At 47.8% G+C, this 20,150-nt stretch overlaps 1 protein-coding gene across 6 annotated transcripts in view; it reads left to right on the top strand.

Moving 5' to 3' along the window:
• XXYLT1 (xyloside xylosyltransferase 1) overlaps window positions 1-16,360 on the top strand; it is a 174,840-nt gene extending 158,480 nt beyond the window's left edge. For 3 of the 6 annotated variants that reach the window (XM_081571451.1, XM_081571450.1, XM_081571452.1), the window contains one exon: window positions 13,150-16,360. In XM_081571451.1, the coding sequence (XP_081427577.1) occupies window positions 13,150-13,546 (397 nt within the window). In that variant the 3' untranslated portion in view covers window positions 13,547-16,360. The remainder of the gene's footprint in view (window positions 1-13,149) is intronic. The other 3 variants (XR_014077248.1, XR_014077250.1, XR_014077249.1) reach the window with 2 other exon arrangements.
• Window positions 16,361-20,150: the final 3,790 nt, after the last annotated feature.

The raw sequence follows: 20,150 nt of genomic DNA, 5'->3' as shown, positions 1-20,150 counted from the left end.
GACAGGAGAAAGTCCTGGGGAGACGGGGAATTTTCCTGCCCTGCCTGCTCCTGCACAGCTGCTCAGACAGTGTACCCAGAGAGAGAGGAAATGGGCAGGTTTCAGCAACATCCAGTGAAACATCAGGAAGGCGGGGAAGGAGGGAGGCAAAAAGATAGGAACAGCCCATCCCTATTCCTGAAAACTGTATTTACGAGCACCCACAAAGGACCAAAGTATAAGGACTCAGCAGAAACAAATACTGTACAGCTATTGCCCTGTGTGCTGCCCTATCCACCCCCCACCCTCCCCTGACAAATAGCACATTGCTGGGGCTTATAATTGGGAAGCCCCTAGACAAATGGTAGGGCTTTGCTGGGGCATAGAAATGGGTTTTGAAACAACAAATCCCTGTTGTACTCACAGGGTGCTGCTGCATTTAAAGAGGAATTGATTATTGGAGTTTGGTGATTACTACATTGTCTCGAAAGTCATTCCCAAAGTTTCATGGACGGTGAATCCTAGTCCTGGCTCAGAACCATAGGCTTTCAGAGAAGAAAAGGATCCAGACCTGATTAATCCACTTAACAGGCACAGGAATAAGGCTCTGGTAGGGAAGGTTGCCTGCTGGTGGGTCAGAGCCAGTGAACTGGGTTTAGGGTCCCTGCTTACCACACACCCAGCCCGGGTGGTGGGGAGTGAGAGAGTGGGGGTAGTGTGTGTGTGCTGTGGAAAATCCATAATGCTTCTCACTGAACATGATGTGTGTCCTTGGCTTCCATCATCTCTGATGGTATTGTTTTGCCTGCCTTATTCATAAAATCATCACAACCATATGGGGAGCCTGAAGCACAGAATGCTTTAGTGCCTTGCTCAGGGTAGTAAGCAGAGGACCAGGATATGAATTCAGACTGTCTGCCCCAGAACCTTCATTCTTTTCTTTTTTTTAATTAATTTATTTTTAATTGAAGGATAATTGCTTTATAATATTGGTTTGATTTCTGCCATACATCACCATGAGTTAGCCAGAGGTGTACATATGTCACCTGCCTCTTGAACCTCCTTCCCACCTCCCACCCTTTCCCACCCCTCTAGGTTGTTACAGAGCCCCGGTTGGAATTCCCTGAGTCATACAGCAAATTTTCATTGGCTATCTATTTTACCTATGGTAGTGTATATGCTTCCATACTACTCTCTCTATTCATGTCACCCTCTCCTTCCTCCGTCCCACCCCAACCCTTGTCCATAAGTCTGTTCTATATGTCTGTGTCTCCACTACTTCCCTGCAGGTAGGTTCATTAGTACCACCCTTCTAGATTTCATATATATGCATTAATATATATTATTTGTTTTTTTCTCTTTCTGACTTACTTCACTCTGTATAGTAGGCTCTAGGTTCATCCACTTCATTAGAACTGACTCAAATGTGTTCCTTTTCATGGCTGAGTAGTATTCCATTGTATATATGTACCACAGCTGCTTTATCCGTGCATTTGTCGATGGACATCTAGGTTGCTTCCATGTTCTAGCTATTGTAAATAGTGCTGCAATGAACATTGGGGTATGTGTGTCTTTTTCAGTTTTGGTTTCCTCAGGATATATGCCTTGGAGTGGTATTGCTGGGTCATATGGTAGTTTTATTCCTAGCTTTTTAAGGAATCTCCATACTGTCTTCCATAGTGGCTATATCAATTTACATTCCCACCAGCAGTGCAAGAGGGTTCCCTTTTCTTACACCCTCACTAGCATTTGTTGTTTGTGGAATTTTTGATGATGACCATTGTGACCAGTGTGAGGTGGTATCTTATTGTAGTTTTGACTTGCATTTCTCTAATAATGAGCAATGTTGAACATCTTTTCATGTGTTTATTAGCCATCTCTATGTCTTCTTTGGAGAAATATCTGTTTAGGTCTGTTGCCCACTTTTTGATTGGGTTGTTTGTTTTTCTGGTATTGAGTTATATGACCTGCTTGTATATTTTGGAAATTTTTTGTTTTTTATAATTTTATTTATTTCTTTTTGGCTGTACTGGGTTTTATTTGCTGTGTGGGCTTTTCTCTAGTTGTGGAGAGCAGGGGCTACTCTCTAGTTGTGATGTGTGGGCCTCTGATTGCGGTGGATTCTCTCGGGGCTTCTCTTGTTGCAGAGCACTGGCTCTCGACTCAAGGGCTTCAGTAGTTGCAGCACTTGGATTCTATAGCACGGGCTCAGTAGTTGTGGTGCATGGGCTTATTGCTTAGCAGCATGTGGGATCTTCCAGGACCAGTGACTGAACCCACATCTCCTACATTGGCAGGCAGATCCTTTACCATTAAACCACCAGGGAAGCCCCAGAACCTGCATTCTTAACCCCATCATGCACTGGAACATTTTTCTAGTCAGTGGACAACTGATACATACCTGCCTCCCCCTCCATCCCAGATTGACTTCTGACCCCTGGGGAAGGAAGCTGGCACACCTGGGCCCTCCCTCCTGGCATCTTCAGCACCCTGCTTCCAGGAAGCATCTCCCCAGTGGTCCCTCCAAGACCCTGACAAAGTGAGAAAGCTCAGCAAATATTAGCATAAAATTTGCAAGTGGCCATGCCACCTATTTCATGGCCATTTTCAGGATAAAATAATATCACTGCTGTTTATGTGGTTTTCATTTCTTTTAAAATTATTTAAAATACCCTCTTTCTTTTGAGTACAATCCTCAGCATCAGCATCATCTGGGAGCTTGTCAGAAATGCAACTTCTGAATGAGGATCTGCATTTTAAACAGATCCCAGGTGAGCCCCCGGCACAGTGACATCTGAGAAGTGCTGTTGGCCATGAAAGGTACCCGAGGAGTGGGGCCTGTGTCTGGCCCATCGCTGTCCCCCGGCCCCCTCCTCCCCCAGTACCTTGCTCTGTGCCTGACAGGTGGGATATCCCCATGTTTGTGTCAATATGCCGATCACTTGTTCTACCCTTGACCGAGACCCGTGCCACAGTGTGCAGGAAGGCAAGCAGGGGCAGGCGCAGGCAGTGGTCAGCCCAGATGAAGTGGAGGGCTCACAGATTGCTTCTGAGCTTGAGAAGTAACACATTTTCCTGGAGCTCAGTGGCCTTTGAACCCCTGTCAGCCATGCCAGGGTGTGAAGGGTACTGGGCTAGACTGAGCTTAATTCAGACACAAGGTTAAATTCCACCCATGTCCCTCCCCATCAGCCTTACCACCCATGCCTCCATAGGTTCTGCTCAGTGTCCCGGAAAACACCCAGCATGTGTTTTCCCGGCATCCTGGGCACTTCTCTCCCATGTGCCCTAGTGCCGCGGGGCTCTCGGGAGCAGTGAGCCACTTTTGAAGGTGACTCTCTCTGGCTTAGTCTTCACCCTGATGAAAGTCCCTCCCTCATCGGACTTCTGGGAAAGCGCAGAATTGTGGAGCTGAGCTGAGGCCCCCGAATGAGGGTCATGACCAGCCCAACCTGCTGGGTGCAGGCCAGCAGTCACCTGGTTGGTTCCAGGGCTCACACCAGATTGGAGTTGCTCCCTAGCAGTGATGTACAAGCCCCACTACTTGGAGGCCAGGGGCTCTTCTGGGGTCAGTATTGGGAAGGGCACTGTCCACAGCACAGTGGGTACCACTGAGTCATTTTACCGTCTGGGGGTCTTCAAGGCTTACCTTTGTCATACCCGCATCTCATTACAGGTGTGGATTCCTGAGCACATGAGACCAACTTTTTTCCCTTGCTTTCTCTGTCCTCACACTGAGAGGGACTTGGCTCCCCACACAGAACACCCCTGTGGCCCCAGCTCAGAGGGCTCAGGGTGCTCTCTCCCTGAACTGCCTTTCTGAATTGTTCCACCAACTTCATCAACATCCACCTCTTTTAAATTTCAGCCATCTGATTTTACAGTCTCTTATTCCCTTGTTTGTTCATTCTATAATCCATTCATCCACCCATTCATTTGAAACTTAACACTGTCATGTTCCAGGTGAGGTGCTAAGGGGAGGCACTTTAGACTGGGTGGGGAACTAGGGGAGCCAGGAGAGACTGATAACCTAGAAAACAGGGAGAGTTGGTCCCAGAGGTTCCCAAGGGGCCGATGGGCAGCTTCCATGGTGGTGAGAATGGGGGTGAGGGCAGGACAGGTGGTCAGAGGCGAAGTATCTCAGCTCCCTGGCCCTGGTGGAGAGTGCCTTCTTTTCTTAAATTTTTTCAAAAAATTTTTGGCTGCACTATGCAGCATGTAGGGTCTTAGTTCCCCAACCAGGGATCAAACTGGCACTCCCTGCATTAGGAGCGTAGAGTCTTAACCACTGGACTGCCAGGGAAGTCCCAATAATGTGTTAATTTCTGCTGTACAGCAAAATGATTCAGTTATAATAGGACCTCGTTGTTTATGCATTTCTACATATAATAGTTTGCATCTGCTAATCCCAAACTCCCAATCCATCTCTCCCCCTCCCTCTTCCCCCTTGGCAACCACAAGTCTGTGAGTTTGTTTCTATTTTCATAGATAAGTTCATTTGTGTCATGTTTTAGATTGTACATATCAGTGATATCATGGTATTTGTCCTTCTCTTTCTGACTTAGTATGATAATTTCTAGGTTCATTCATGTTGCAGCAAATGGTATTATTTCATTCTTTTTTATGGCTGAGTATTATTCCATTGTATATGTGTACCACATCTTTATCCATTCATCCGTCGATGAACATTTAGGTTGTTTCCATGTTTTGGCTATTGTGAATAGTGCTACTATGAACACAGGGTTGTGTGTATCTTTTTGAATTATAGTTTTGTCTGGATATATGCCCAGGAATGGGATTGCTGGATCATATGACAACTCTATTTTTAGTATGAACCTCCTTACTGTTTTCCATAGCAGCTGCACCATTCACATTCCCACCAATGGTGTAGGAGGGTTCCCTTTTCTCCACACCCTCTCTAGCATTTATTATATAGAGTTTTTAGTGATGGCCATTCTGAGTGGTATGAGATGATACCTTATTGTTGTTTTGATTTTCATTTTTCTAATAATTAGCAATGTTGAGCATCTTTTCATGTACCTATTGACTATCTGTATGTCTTCTTTGGGAAATGTCTATTTGGTTTGCTGCCCCTTTTTCAATCATGCTGTTTATTTTTTGTTGTTGAGTTGTATGATCTGTTTGTATATTTTAGAAATTAAGCCCTTATTGGTTGTGTAGTTTGCAAATATTTTCTCCCAGTCCATTGGTGTCTTTTTGTTTTGTTTATGGTTTCCTTTGCTGCACAAAAGCTTGTAAGTTTGATTAGGTCCCATTTGTTTGCTTTTATTTCTATTGCCTTGGGACCTGTGAAACACTGGTATGTCAGATAATGTTCTGCTTATGTTCTCTTCTAGGAGTTTTTTGGTGTCATGTCTTAAATCTTTAAACCATTTTGAGTTTACTTTTGTTTATGGTGTGAAGGTGTGTTGTAACTTCACTGATTTACATACGACTCTCCAGTTTTCCCAACAATACTTGTTGAAGACATTGTCTTTCTTTCATTGTATATTTTTGCCTACTTTGTCAAAGATTAATTGACCACAGATATAGGGGTTTATTTCTGGGCTCTCTGTTCTGTTCCATTGATCCATATTTTTGTGCCAATACCATGCTGTTTTGATTACTGTATCTTTGTAGTATTGTCTGAAATCTAGAAGGATTATGCCTACTGCTTTGTTCTTTTTCCTTAGGATTGCTTTGGCAATTCTCAGTCTTTTATGTTTCCATATAAATTTTAGGATTATTTGCTCTAGTTCTAAAAAATAAAAAGTCATGAGTAATTTGATAAGAATCACATTAAATCTGGAGCAGGGTGCCTTCTGGTGGCAAGGTGCACAGAAGAGGGCACCAAGTGGATAGCTCAAGAGGGGCTTGAAGAACCCTGTGGCCAAGGTGAGGCCATTGAAACTACTGAGGGTGCTCTAGGGATGGAGCAGAGAAGAAGAGGGTGTGGATGTGGGCAGAGGTGATGAGCAAGGAGGTGAGGAGGCTGCTAGACTGACGGTGTGGCTGCAGTGGGTGGTGGGAGTTCAGCTCTGGAAGGGTGTGTTAGGGGAGACAGTGTGCTTCCCTGGGGTCTGGGCAAGCAGCAGCAGGGTCGGTCTCTATTTGGGGATGGAGGGGTTGAGATACTTAGTACTTTCTGGGGTGTCATTCTGTCCTGATCAGTGTATGTTCGAATGGAGGCAGAGAATGGGCAGTTATCAGTAAGAGGGTCTGGAGGGCAACACTTCGGGAGAGAAGGCCTGGAGGCCCACTGAATTGGATGGGGTGAGGGGGCAGGCCAGGGACATTCTGAGCCCCTGGGTCACAGGGGCTGGGGGACGAGGGGTTGAAGTGTGCGCGGTGGGCCTGCTGGTCTAGCTGGAGGTGGCTGTGGCTCCTTGGGGTTCTCATAGCAGATAGAGGGCCCCAGACTGAGTTGGTACTGGCTTCTCAGGCCATTGTGTTGTGGACAGGTGACTGAGCTACTTCAAGGTCCTACATGTTTTCTTGCTTCTCTTCCTCCGTTCCCTAAATGTCAGAACTCTCCAGAATTCTGTCTGCCAGCTTTGCTGTTGGTGGCTCCGCCATCCCTGTAGAAGCCTAGGCCTGAGGCCTTCAGAGGTCTGTCTGCCTGGCTGAACCCTCCAGCATCTCTTCCCCCACTGTCTCTGCCCCAGTTCCTCCCCATGCAGCCCTCCAGGGCCCAGCCAGTTGGCACATCGGTTTTCCAGAGCCATTTGTTAAATCTGAGTGACAGTGAATCCCCAGCCCCACCCACCTGCTCACAGCTCCAGGGCAGCAGGTGTGGGAGGAAGCCTGTATCTTTACTGTGTCTGTATCTGCTTTACTGTATCTGCTTTAGAGAGGCGCATCCACTCCTCCTGAGGGCACGGAGAAGGGGCCTAGGGCCCCTAGTGATGGTGTGTCAGGGGTGTCTCAGGCCCACTGACAGCCCCCCAGATGGCTCCCAAGCAAAGGAGGACCATGGGCATTTGGAGGGCCATCCTGTAGCATAGGTGTTCACACCTCATGATTCCAGTGTTCTGCCAGGTGTTAAGAGTCCCACAGAGGTGGGCAGGTCATAGGTGGTGCTGCTTTGGGGCTGAGACAGTCATACCAGATGCCCTAGAGCAGGAAGCCATGTCAAGAGAGAGACCTGCAGACACCTGGCCAGGTGGACAAGGGCTGGTCCCTGGGGCACACCAAGAACCTGGGCAGGGAGGGCATCTGCCATCTCGGAGGCGCAACCACAGTGACAGCCAGGGCCACTCCTTAGGGGCCTGGCGCTGGTCAGGGTCCGGCATGTGTTTGCTCCTGGAGTCCAGGATTGCCCCAAGGGGCATCTCATCCCCATCCCCACATTATTGCTGAACCATCCAAGGCCCTGAGAAGCCCATGGCACTGCCTGTTTCCTGAGGGCAGGGATGTTCCACTTGCCTCTGTAACGGTTGGATCTAATAGGTGCTCTGTTAAATATCTGATTACTGATTGGATCTTCTTAGTTCAGTGCACTCTCTGGTGTTCCTGCCTGTCTCATGGAGGACTTGGAGACATGGCAAAGCGGATTTCAGGACATCTCTCTGCTAACAGATCAGTGCTGATACAGGGCCCCTGTCAGTCCTACCACTGACAACCTGTATGGCTTTGGGGACATTTCTTACACTCTGACCAGCAGGGTTAGAGACCTACCTGTTTCAGGCCTTGCTAGCAGGAGATCCTAACAAGGTCATCTCTGACTCCTGGCAGTAAGAAACACCCTGGGGAGACAGGCAGTTTAAAGCTTCACGGGGCCCACAGCTCCACGCAGTCCATGCCCTCTCCAATTTGATCCCACAAGGTGGTGGTTCTCCTAGAGAATGAAGGGTGAGTGCCTGTCCCGCAGAACCTCAGCTCAAGGCAGGACTGAGTGGCATTGCCACCACTCTGAGGTCAGCCCTGCATGCCCCAGAACTGTTCCCTGTCACCTTGCAGGACTGGGGCTGGGTGAAACACTGGGCTGCTCCTGAGCATGGGTCTTTCCTCTCGGAGGACTGGAAAATAGGGTCCCTTCCAAGTCAAGCAAGAGCTGACTGACCTGGGACACAAGCACAGGCATGAGGGAGTTATGATCGAGTTTCCTGACCCAGCCTTTGCTGATTAGGTGGCGAGCTTCTCCAAGTGGAGGCCGGCCTCCTGTGCTCCTTAGAGACTTTGCCCTCAGCTCAAGGGACGCTTGGCTGTGGGGGGTAGGGGGGTGGGATGCAGGTGGGTGAGCTATGGTGAGATGTGCTGTGAGTGGGGGCATCCTTGTGAATCCCCAACCAACAATGGAGACTTCTTGGCCTGAGAACCTATGACCTGAGCTCAGCCTGTCAGCACAGGCTTCTAGAACCTTCGGGGTTGGGGGGGGTGGGAAGAGGGATATTGTGCAGACTCTCTGGGCCCTGTGTGTGTCCCCATCTTTGCTTCTCCCCTTTTGGAAGTTAAAGTAGAAAACTGAGCCTTAGGAGGTGAGAAAGGCCAACCCAGGAGACAACAATCATGAAGAAACAGGAAGGCAGAAGGAACTGTGATTTGGAGTGGTGGGAGGAGGAGAAAGGGATGATTCATTGGCAACTGGGTTCTTTTCTGGAGAATGTGAGCTTCAGGTTCTTAGGCCAGGGTCTCTGGTTGACAGACTTTTTGGAGTGACCTCAGCAGTGATTATCAGGGGAAAGACCTGAGGGAGGAGATGGCTCAAAGTTACTTCAAATACTCCTTCCCATGAAGATGAGTTTTCCTCACTGCAATTAGTCCACTAGCTTTTAATAGTCCTTTTTAGGATTATTAGGATGTATTTGATATAAAAATTTAGAAAATACATCTCCCATAAACTGGAAGAATGTGCTTGAAGGTTCATTTGTGCTTTCCCAGCAAGCCCCTTTGACTTCTGGAAGGACTTGCCATTTACAATGGACCAACTGCCCCAGGGCTCATTTTACAGTTAGGATTATTTCTAAAGGGGAAGAAACCTTATATCTCCTCCCCTGTGGGTTTCCAGGTGACCATGGGGATGGGGACAAGCCTCCGCACAGGCCCAAATGCAACAATTAGGCAGTGCAACACAGCTGGGTGTGGGCATGATGGTTATCCTAAGAAACTTCTGGAAGCTTTTGGAACCCATCCCTTCATTCATACTGAGGTTTTCCTGCAACCTCAGCATGTGCCACTGGCAGTGCCCTGTGAATATATATGGTCAGCCCAGGGCCTGTGAGGAAGGCAAGGGTCTGGGGGGCTCTCCAAGTACCCCCCCACCAGTCAGTGAAGCACCAGCAGCAGCTACATCACCTGACGGCCTGGTCCCCAGCACCTGTGGCCTTGGGGTGTGCCAGCCAAATTGAGAAATAAGATTGCAGTCCATGTGCTGCTCCTTGGAATATCAGGCCATGGTAGAATCCAAAGCATGGATGAAAAGGGACTTTGGAGACGAGAGGATCCAAGTCCGGGCCCTGCGCTGACAACCAAGGGCCTCTGCTCCCCTTTTTTTATGTGCAGGCATGACATGCCTGTACTCCTGGGAGAGGAGCGAGGTAGAGAATTGTCAGAGGGCTCTGCAGCCCCAGCATACTGCGGCAGGTGAGGAACTGGGGACCCCACCCTGTCAGGCCGGTCCTGTGGTAGGCTCAGACCCTTTCTGTGAGTGCTCATCCCTCCACGTCCCTGGATCACTCTCCACCCCCAGGCTGGGGCAGTTCCTCCACAAGAACCAGCTGCCATAGAGGCCAGAGAACTCCATCATTGCCCTAAGCAGCTGCTCTGCTTTTCTGGGTTCATCTTGGGGTAGTAGGAATGCTTTAAACAAGGGCAATAATTTTCTACTTAGAGGGCCACTGGTTCATTTTCAGGCTGTGTTTCTGCTTCCCAATCCCTGGGTGGCTTGTATTTTCAATTTCCTGTCCCTCCCTTGCTTCTTACATATCACAATGCTCTGATGTCCCAGACCTGGTTCTTTCTGGCTCTTTGTTAGGAAGTGCTTCTTTGTCTTGATTAAGCAGCAGTGCTAGGCGGCATGTTCCCAAAGAGCCACTGGGGTTATGGTCTCTGTCTGGAAGAACATTCTGTCCATCTTTCCACCTCTGGCCCCACCCTGCTGAGCCAGCAGGTTCGGTGCTAGGTTACTCTGGTATAGACACGAAGAATTGGGGGAGCTTCCCTGCTGAGGTTGCTAAGGGTGTCCCGGGGCTACTGCTGGTCCCTCTGCTTCCCAGCTTGCTCAAGAGTCAAAACCCTCCTGAAACTTTTTAAAACATCCAAGCACCCTCTCGTGGGTCCCTGCTCCTCACTCTCCCCCAAAATAGACCTGGCAGCAGTGAATCCAGATTTTTTTCTTGGCAGCAACAACTTTGTGTCCTGACTTTGTTCCCCTGCCCCTGGTGTCAGGTGATGTTGAAGGCCACGGAGCCTGAGCTGCACTGACCTTTCCCTCAGTCCTGGTACAGCAAAGCCAGGACCGTGCCGGGTGCTGAGGAAGCAGAGGTGATGGTGGTCACAGAGGCGACCCTCATGCTCACACCACCAGCCCGAGCCACGTTCCCCTGCCCTGTCCTCTGGGAGGGGTGGACAGAACTGTGGGGGAAGGACAGGGGGACTGGTGAGCTTGATGGGGTATGAGGTGTCAGGGGCTCCACAAGCACTGGCTCTGCCTCTCCACTACCACCTTCTCCCTTCCTCCAGGTCTCTCCTCTCTGGGGGTTAACTCTTACATCTTGGCAAGATAACAACCCTCCCCTTAAAAAAGATGGAGGGAGAGAAAAGCCCTATACCCAAGGTGACATATAACTTATATTTGGAACCCAAATGTTTCAATGGATGACCAAACATCCTGGTTTGCCTGAGACTAGGACTCAGGGTTTCTCAGGACATGGACAGCTGGTCACCCTGCTTTTGAAAATGAAAAGGTACATGACTATTCATTCAATTTACAATACTTTGATTTTCCTTACGATTTCTTCTTTGACCAATGGATTGTTTAAAGGTGTGCTGCTTAACTTCCAAATATTTAGAAATTTTCTCTAGTTTTTTTATTTCAAGTGCAATTTCATTTTGGTTAGGGAACATTCTTTATATGACTTTTAACCTTTTTCAGTGTATTGAGACTTGTTTTGTCATCCATCATATGGTCTGTTTTGGTGAATATTCCATTTGCAGGAGAAAAGAATGTGTGTTCTGCTGTTGCTGGGTAGAGAGTTCCACAAATGTCAACTAGGTCAAGTTGCTTGACAGCTTTGTTCAGATCTTCCACATCCTTTGTCTTCTTGCTCTACCAGTTACTGAGAATGGGGTAATAACATTTCCAGCTAGAATAGCAAAACAAACCCAAATCCTCTCCTGATTAGAGGGTTCCTGAAATTAACTGTTTGGAGGAAATATGGTAAAATGAACTGACAGTTGTCAAACTGCATTCTAACCTCGCTATGATCCCATCACTGCAGGCTTTAGTGGCTAGAAAGATCTAGCATCTCTGTTTGCTTTGGAAGCTTATTTTTGCCGAGGTTGTTATCACCAAGTAGGCGCCAGAGCTCTGTTCCACTCAGTTCAACTACGGTGAAATTCAGACAATGAACTTGTGTATTCCCCTTGTAAGAACGTCCAAACAGAATGCTTTGCCCTGGCCAGGAGCAAAGTCTAGGCCCCTTTTGATATGTGAGAACTCAAGGAAGCTTTCTCTATTCCCAGACTTGGAGAATTGTGTTGAACTGGAAAATGGATCAGGGAGGCCCACCCGAGGCCAGGCCTCTGGTTTTCTTTCCACTGCACTGTCCACTTCACCGCCCAGTTCCTCCCTGTGGTTGGTTGGGGGAGCTGCTAAAAGGGAGGCCAGAGGGTGGCTTTGCCCTGATGTGTTCCCCACCCTACAGACTCTAGGGAAGAGGCAAAGCTGGTAAAACACAGCAAGGTCCACTCCTGCTCTTGCCCACGACAGAGGACCTTCCGTCTCTCCTCCTTCCTCCAGGTTGCAGGTCTGGCTGCTATGCCTAAATCTCTGTAGGTGTGGAGCCTGGGGCTCTCTGGTCCTTCCTGTCCCCACCCCATGCTGGAACTTGATATCAAAGAGGCTGGAGAACAGAGTGGGTAGTGCTCTCACCCCATCACCCACAGAGAGGTTTCTGGGTCTGACTTCCCTTCTCCAGATGGAAGCATTTGGCCCCTTGGTTCTAATATCCCATGAGCTGTATATCTAGACTGGATTTCTAAACCTGCCTAGAGAGAGACTGAGATTGAGCCATGCTGCTCTCTAAAATTGCCATAATTCTACCTGGCTGTCCTGGGCTTCCCAGGTGGCTCAGTGGTAAAGAATCCACCAGCAATGCAGGAGATGTGGGTTTGATCCCTGAGTTGTGAAGATCCCCTGGAGGAGGAAATGGCTACCCACTCCAGTATTCTTGCCTGGGGAAAATGCCATGGACAGAGGAGCCTGGTGGGCTACAGTCCATGGCATCACAGTTGGACACAAATGAGCGACTAAACAACCACCACCTGGCTGTCCCACAGCTGCTTTCACTCTGGCTCATGCAAGTGCCCTGAGCTGTTTCAGAATTACTAGGTGTGGGGTCTTAATAAAGAGGTTTGTTCTAAAGCAAAAAGTGATTTTGATTCAGCCTGTGTTTAATGCTGTCTATACCCGATCACCATTCAGAATTGCTCCTCCAGTTCTCTCTCTTCTCTCATTTTCACAATCACAGACAAAAACAGGGGTGGAAGATTCCACCTCGATTGTTGCTGTCCTCAAAAGTGGACACTGGAGCAGGAGGCCTGGGTTGAGTTCCTGCTTGTGCTGCTTGCTGGTTGTATGACTTTGGGGAAATCCCTGACCTCTCTGTGCAGTATGAGGTGAGGTATTGTCTCTGAGAGCACCTGTCTCTAGGGTGCAGTGCCTGGTGCTCCCTATGTCTATACAGATGTAATGGATGGAGACAATGATGTCATCACAGGGTGGTGGGAAGAACTCTGAGGCTGGGACTCGGGAGACTTGGCCTGGCTCTGCCTCCTGCTGGGGGTGTGAGGCAGATTCTGAACCTCAGACTGTCTCAGGTCTGGTGGCTGTAAAACTGCAGTGACAGGGGACCCTCCCTCTGGGGTGGTTGTGAAGACCCAGGGAAATGAGCTCGCAGACTGTTTCCCACCCACGCATCAGGCTAAATCTGTTCTCTTCCCCCTCCTTAGGCACACATTCTGGCAGTTCCGCCATGATAACCCCAAGACGCGGGTGGGGAGCCCTCCCCCCGAGGGGCTCCCAGGCTTCAACAGCGGGGTGATGCTGCTCAACCTGGAGGCCATGCGCCAGTCTCCGCTGTACGACCGCCTGCTGGAGCCGGCGCAGGTGCAGCAGCTGGCCGACAAGTACCACTTCCGTGGTCACCTCGGGGACCAGGACTTCTTCACCATGATTGGCATGGAGCACCCCGAGCTCTTCCACGTGCTGGACTGTACCTGGAACCGGCAGCTTTGCACCTGGTGGAGGGATCACGGCTACAGCGACGTCTTCGACGCCTACTTCCAGTGCGAGGGCCACGTCAAGATCTACCACGGGAACTGCAACACTCCGATACCAGAGGCCTAGGCCCCGCCCCGCCTGCCGTGCCCTCGGGCTCAGAATCTGGGCGCCTCTCGGGCAGGCCCGGGACAGCATGTGGACTCCTAGAGAGACACTGCAGGATGTCCTTGTGATCAGGTGCTGTGGCTCTCCCACCCAGGGGTGCTGTCTGAGGCTGCCCCGGGATACCTGGCCTGCACCCCACTGGTGCTCTGGACCTTTTGCCTCCAGGAGCCAGATGTTGTGAAGAACACACACACAGACCTCTTCCGGTGGGCTAGGAAGCAAGCGTTTGAAAAGAAGGAAGAAAACAAAACGGTGCCCCTTGCCTTCAGCCCCCAAAGGCTGGAAATCCTTTAAGAACTGGGCTTTCATAGACCAAATATAAATTTACTTTAAATCGACAAGTGAGACAGAACAAACAGTACTGCTGTAGCTCCTAGTGAGCTCTAAATGCATGAGCCAGGGTTTTACCAACCAACCAGAGTTCAAGCATCCAAAGGAATGCTAGCCTTCTGCACACGCGCTTGGGAGGCTGTGTGGTTAATCTCACAATGCTCCTGGCGCAGGTGTAAAGATCACCACCAACTGTGGCCACATAAGAAACCTGGTCTCATTATTTGAGCCTTCACAGTGTTCATCTCCCAACTGCATCACAGAACCTCATTATCCCTTAATCATCCAAGCCAGCTCCAGCTGACCAGACTCCGCTCAGAGATCAAATCTGCCATCAAGGAACAGTGATTGGCCAGCCCCAAGGACAGGATTGTCTGGATTGGGAAGACTCATTCCAAAGAGGAGCCAGCCCAGCGGTACCTGAATATAACCTTGCGACTTGGCAGGGATGTCACTCTTAGACTTACAAGCATTCTAACCTTTTATTCAGAAGAATCATCCTCATGACTTTATTGCACCAGGTGAGACTCCATACCTTAGAAGAAAATTAGGCTGTCATTTTTTGATTTCTGCTTTCTGAGTTCTCCTATAAGTGAGCTGTAAACATGAAGCCCATAGTGGTCCATTCTGTACAATACAGCTGAAGTCCTTGGGGAAGAAATGTTGGCTTTTCATCTTATATCAGTTTCATTTACTATCTTTATTTTTTTTTCTACCATGAGTGAGAATAGCTAATAAATAATCTTTGAGAACACAATGATTTATGCTGTTTGCTCTCTGATCAGTTTCCTGAAGGACCTGAATCAAGAGTGCGATCAATGTCATTCAGAGTCTCCCTCTCCACATGACTATCTAAGTGTGCTTACAGTGAGTCTCTAGGGCCTAAGGGGGAGAACGTCTGAAGAAGGTTGTATTGGACTCAAAACAGAATCATTTCATTCTAGGTATTGGCAGGCCCGTCTGCTTCTGGGACCAAAACTGCCCCCCATCAGTTCTCATCTGCTTACCCCTAAGTGTCCGGTTACGTCGTCCCCTGATGAAATGGTGCACTTGTCTCTCCTAACTCTCGGCTCTGACAGAACAGGACTGTTCTGTTATGTACTTGACTTCCTAGTTATAGCCACCGAATATTGAATGCCTGCTGTGTGCCAAGCATTGTATTATGTGTGTGATCACACACACTAAGATTCATGAAGGTAATTCAGATTCTAAAATTTATTGTAAGAAAATAACAAGAGATGTGGACAGAGTCATTGTTTATCACAACCTTTTTTATAATAGAAAAAAATTGGCAGTAACAAAATGCTGAATACCAGAGTGGATAAGTAATGTGTGTTATAGCTGTATAATGGAATACTTTAGGCATTACAAATTGTTTTTTGAAAAATAATGCCTTGAAAAATGTTTATAATGTGCTATTAAGAATGCAAAATGTAAAATTATATGTATTGATGATCCTAATATTATTTTTTAAATTACATATATGGTATGTAAATATATTGAGACAGAGCCTGTTCTCTGTTTCATTAGTTCAATGCCTAAAAAAATCATGTTTCAAACACATTAAAAAACAATTATTTTAATGGGGAAAAGTGAATGAAACAGTAGAGCATTTTAGACTCACAATAGCAAAGTATTTTTCCTGCAGTAGTTTCAGTAGTTAAAATGTTTCTATAGCTTGAGTGGACTTTATCATTGCAAGGAAAAAGCAATAAACTGATCCAAATGGGCACAAGCCAAAAAAAATCTTGTTTACCTTTGCGATTACCTACACAGGGGCTTCCCCCTTCTCTGTCTTGAATAACCTGGACCTTACAACTCCATGGTGAACAGCAAAATAACAACAGGAAACCCAGCCAGAACAACAAAGCCATCATGTGCTCCTGAGTTTTTCCACGAGCAACTTTTTGACAAATCCTGGAAGGCTTGTTCATGACTGGGATCCTGTTATAAGCAAGGCAGCCCACCCCAGTATTCTTGCCTGGGAAATCCCATGGACAGAGGAACCTGACGGGCCACAGTCCCAAGGGATCACAAAAGAGTTGGACACGACTTAGCGACTAAATAACAACAAATGATCAATGCAGTGCAAAAATAACTGTGCTGTTTAATTTGCCTTGTGAGTGGAGCGTAAGCCTGTAGGTATGGTTGGAACTGAAGTACAAAAAGAGAACCTTTCTGGGTAGTAGGATTAAGATGCTTTTTAATCTTCATCTGTATTTACTTGTATATTTTCCATAGTGAAACAAACAGTAAAGGCTGTAAAGTTCTAGCCACACACCTTCCCTCCAATTACAGGCAAGGATCATCCTGACCACCTTACAGTTCACCGTTGGCCCTGGTTACTGTCATCCATAAGAAAACAATCTTGGGTAGACAGGCTCTGGGTTTTCTACTTTCCCTATGGATGCCCTAGTTCTCCAAATAAAAAACCTAATAATAGCATCTCCAGACTCTGCTTTCACTTCTGATACTGTCATCTTTTGTGTGTACATAAATGACAATGGCCTTTGGGAGACTTGTGGGCTTATTAAAGAGATTTATTTTTGTATGTGTCAGAACCAAACTACAGCATCCCCCTTTCCATAACATCTCATCAAGGTACAGTGTGCATGCTGGTGCAGGGGGGCTTACCGGCTTAGGGGGCAAGTGCAGCTGGGTTTGGCAGCTGCTTTAACCAAAGACTGCTCGTCATCAGACCAATCTCAGCATGGAGACCCAAGGTTGGGCTGAACATGGAGTCTGGCAGGGCAAGCAGAGATTTCTAAGCAAGCAAGGTAGTACCATAGAGAGACTCTCTCTCCTGAAACAGGCCTGGCTGTGAGCCCATGTTCTCCCCCAACCCCCTTGGCCATCTTGGACAAGCAAGATTGCCTCTTTCCTCATTCACAGACACAGATAACAAGAACTGTCTCCAAACAGTGTTGTTGGAAGCAAAGAGATGTGTAAGGCTGAGAAATAATACATAAATGCAGGGGAAATCTTAAGAGTTACTACTTAAAACACTTTTAAAGTAACAAATGAGCCATTTGGAGTACCTTAAGTGTCATCCCTAAACCCAGTACATGATCAGATGCTTGCTTGTAGGCTGTCCAATTTTTTTTTTTAGCATGCCACTCTGCAGAGGCCTAGATGTGTCCAGGAGGTTGGGGGTCCCTGGGTAAACCCTTTCCCCCTTGGGTCAGTTTTTTCATCTGTGAAAACAAGGGGGTAAAGGGACGAGCCTCAATCTCTGAGCAGCACCCTGCCCTGGCTCTGTTGGGAGTATGTGTCTGCATTCATTGTTGTGCTCAGGGCAGGGAGTTAAAATCAAATGCAGAAACTCCAGACCTCCACTCAGTCACCAACCTTGGGATTATGACCATACAAACTGAAACTTACTCAAAAGGTACTGTTAGCATGCCCCCACCCCTAGAATAAACTGTGGAAAATTCTGAATAGATGGGAATACCAGACCCCCTGACCTGCCTCTTGAGAAACCTGTATGCAGGTCAGGAAGCAACAGTTAGAACTGGACATGGAACAACAGACGGTTCCAAATAGGAAAAGGAGTACATCAAGGCTGTATATTGTCACCCTGCTTATTTAACTTATATGCAGAGTACATCATGAGAAACGCTGGGCTGAAAGAAGCACAAGCTGGAATCAAGATTTCCGGGAGAAATATCAATAACCTTAGATATGCAGATGACACCACCCTTATGGCAGAAAGTGAAGAAGAACTAAAGAGCCTCTTCATGAAAGTGAAAGAGGAGAGTGAAAAGTTTGGCTTAAAGCTCAACATTCAGAAAACTAAAATCATGGCCTCCGGTCCCATCACTTCATGGCAAATAGATGGGGAAACAGTGGAAACAGTGGCTGACTTTATTTTGGGGCTCCAAAATCACTGCAGATGGTGACTGCAGCCATGAAATTAAAAGACACTTACTCCTTGGAAAGTTATGACCAACCTAGATAGCATATTAAAAAGCAGAGACATTACTTTGTCAACAAAGGTCCATCTAGTCAAGGCTATGATTTTTCCAGTAGTTATGTATGGATGTGAGAGTTGGACTATAAGGAAAGCTGAGAGCCAAAGAATTGATGCCTTTGAACTGTGGTGTTGGAGAAGACTTTTGAGAGTCCCTTGGACTGCAAGGAGATCCAACCAGTCCATCCTAAAGGAGATCAGTCCTGGGTGTGCATTGGCAGGAACCAATGAAGCTGAAACTCCAATACTTTGGCCACCTGATGTGAAGAGCTGACTCACTGCAAAAGACCCTGATGCTGGGAAAGATTGAGGGCAGGAGGAGAAGGGGACGACAGAGGATGAGATGGTTGGATGGCATCACTGACTCAATGGACATGAGGTTGGGTAAACTCTGGGAATTGGTGATGCACAGGGAGGCATGGCATTCTGCAGTTCATGAGGTCACAAAGAGTCAGAGACAACTGAGAGACTGAATTGAAAAAAAAAAAAAATGGGATAGGAAAAGAATACAGACAAACTAGGGGGCTGGAATTGCATTTAAAATCCAGAGAAAACCAATTGCCTTCCCTGAGCCCCCGCCCCTCTGCTTATAGCTTACTGATTAAGCTCTGGCAGCTAAAATCTCATCTGAGCTTTCACCTTATGTGACTAGGTCCCAAAGGGCCTCCCAGTCAGAGCTGCTCTAGAGATGGACCCACACCCCCATGGGTCTCACCCTGGATGGGTGGTCTGAGCCTTGAGCCCCCGACCTGGGAACCCAGTGGAGGTGTCTCGGGACACACTGAGTGGACTAGTTACCCCCTGAAGTGCCTTTAAAGATCAGAAACCTTTCTGCAGTGAAGGCTTCTTTAACTGGGCCTGGCTCGGCTCCCAGGGTGTCTCCAGGTGTACCTCCATTCTGAGGGAGATCTGTCTGGTCCATCCAGACCCTGCAGCTACGTTGAGCACCCCACATACTCAGTGACTTAGAGGCCTGCTGCCATCTCCAACACCCCCTTCCCTGATGGGATTTTTTCCAGTCCTCCCCTGAGCCTCGCTTCCTGCACACAGGCCTGAGCAGGATCATGAAACATGGAGCCTGGGGTGTTTCTGGCTCCAGTGTGGAGACCCTCTGGGTGCCAAAATCAAGTCAAAAACAAACAGATAATTTGAACAGATTGATTGCCAGAAGTGAAATTTAATCTGTAATTTTAAAAAAACCCTGTAAACAAAAGTCCAGGACCAGATGGCTTCACTGGGGAACTCTACCAAACATACAAAGAACTTACCCTGATCCTTCTCAAACTCTCCCAAACGATTGAAGAGGAGGGAACACTCCCAAAGTTATTCTATGAAGCCACCCTGATATAAAACCAGATAAGAGACACTACAAATAAACAAAATCACAGGTCAATATCTTTGATGAAAATAAATGAAAAATTCTCTACAAAATATGAGTAAACCAAAGCCAACAATACATAAAAGGGATCATAAACCATGATCTAGCTGGATTCATACCAGGGTTGCAAGAATGGTTCAACGTATGCAAAATCAATGTGACAGACCACATCAACAGAAGGAAAGACAAGAATCATACCAAGCTGCCCTGGGAAGAACCCAGTGTCCCACCCCACCCCACATTACAGCATCCTGCCATCTCTCAGGAAGGCCTCCTCTCACATCCCAGGCAGCCAGGAAGCTCCAGCCCTCTAGACCTCATCCAGCCTGGGCCTGGCACTTCCCACAGCACAGAGTATGCCTTTCTCCAAAACACAAAGCCAGGCTAAGAGTTCCCACTAGATGTGTGTAGAATTTCTGTGTTTGAAGGCGTGCTGTCAGAGATGTAGGTAATCCTCTTTTGTTAGCAACAGTCTGAGCCATAAAGTGGCAGAGATGTCTGTAATCTTCCAAGGCTAAGTGAACACATGCTTTGAAAAATATAAGTCCGTGTTCATAGTCACGGACAGGCAACTTCACAGGTTTTGGATCCATCTCGTCCCACCTTTCAAGAAAACTAACCTTATCTTTAATCCAGAAAGCTGTGACAACTCCCCTCCCTTCCAGCATCCCTCTCAGGGCCCCTGTGGCCTCTCCTGTCCCCCCTGCCTTCCCAGGCCCAGCCTTCTTCCCCAGGGACCCCCAGGACCTCCTGTCACCCCATGTGCTTTGAAACTTCCCATCTGTGGCTCCCACCATCTCACCCTGTGTCCAAACCCCTGTGTGCTGCAATCGAACACCACTCCCCACCTCTCTCTACAGGGCTTCTGCTGCCCCCTCCCCACCACT

This window comes from Giraffa tippelskirchi, chromosome 2 (assembly GCF_054371585.1).
Source record: "Giraffa tippelskirchi isolate mGirTip1 chromosome 2, T2T-mGirTip1v1.2.pri, whole genome shotgun sequence".
NCBI lineage: Eukaryota > Metazoa > Chordata > Mammalia > Artiodactyla > Giraffidae > Giraffa > Giraffa tippelskirchi.
This window is presented reverse-complemented; position numbering and strand designations above follow the sequence as displayed.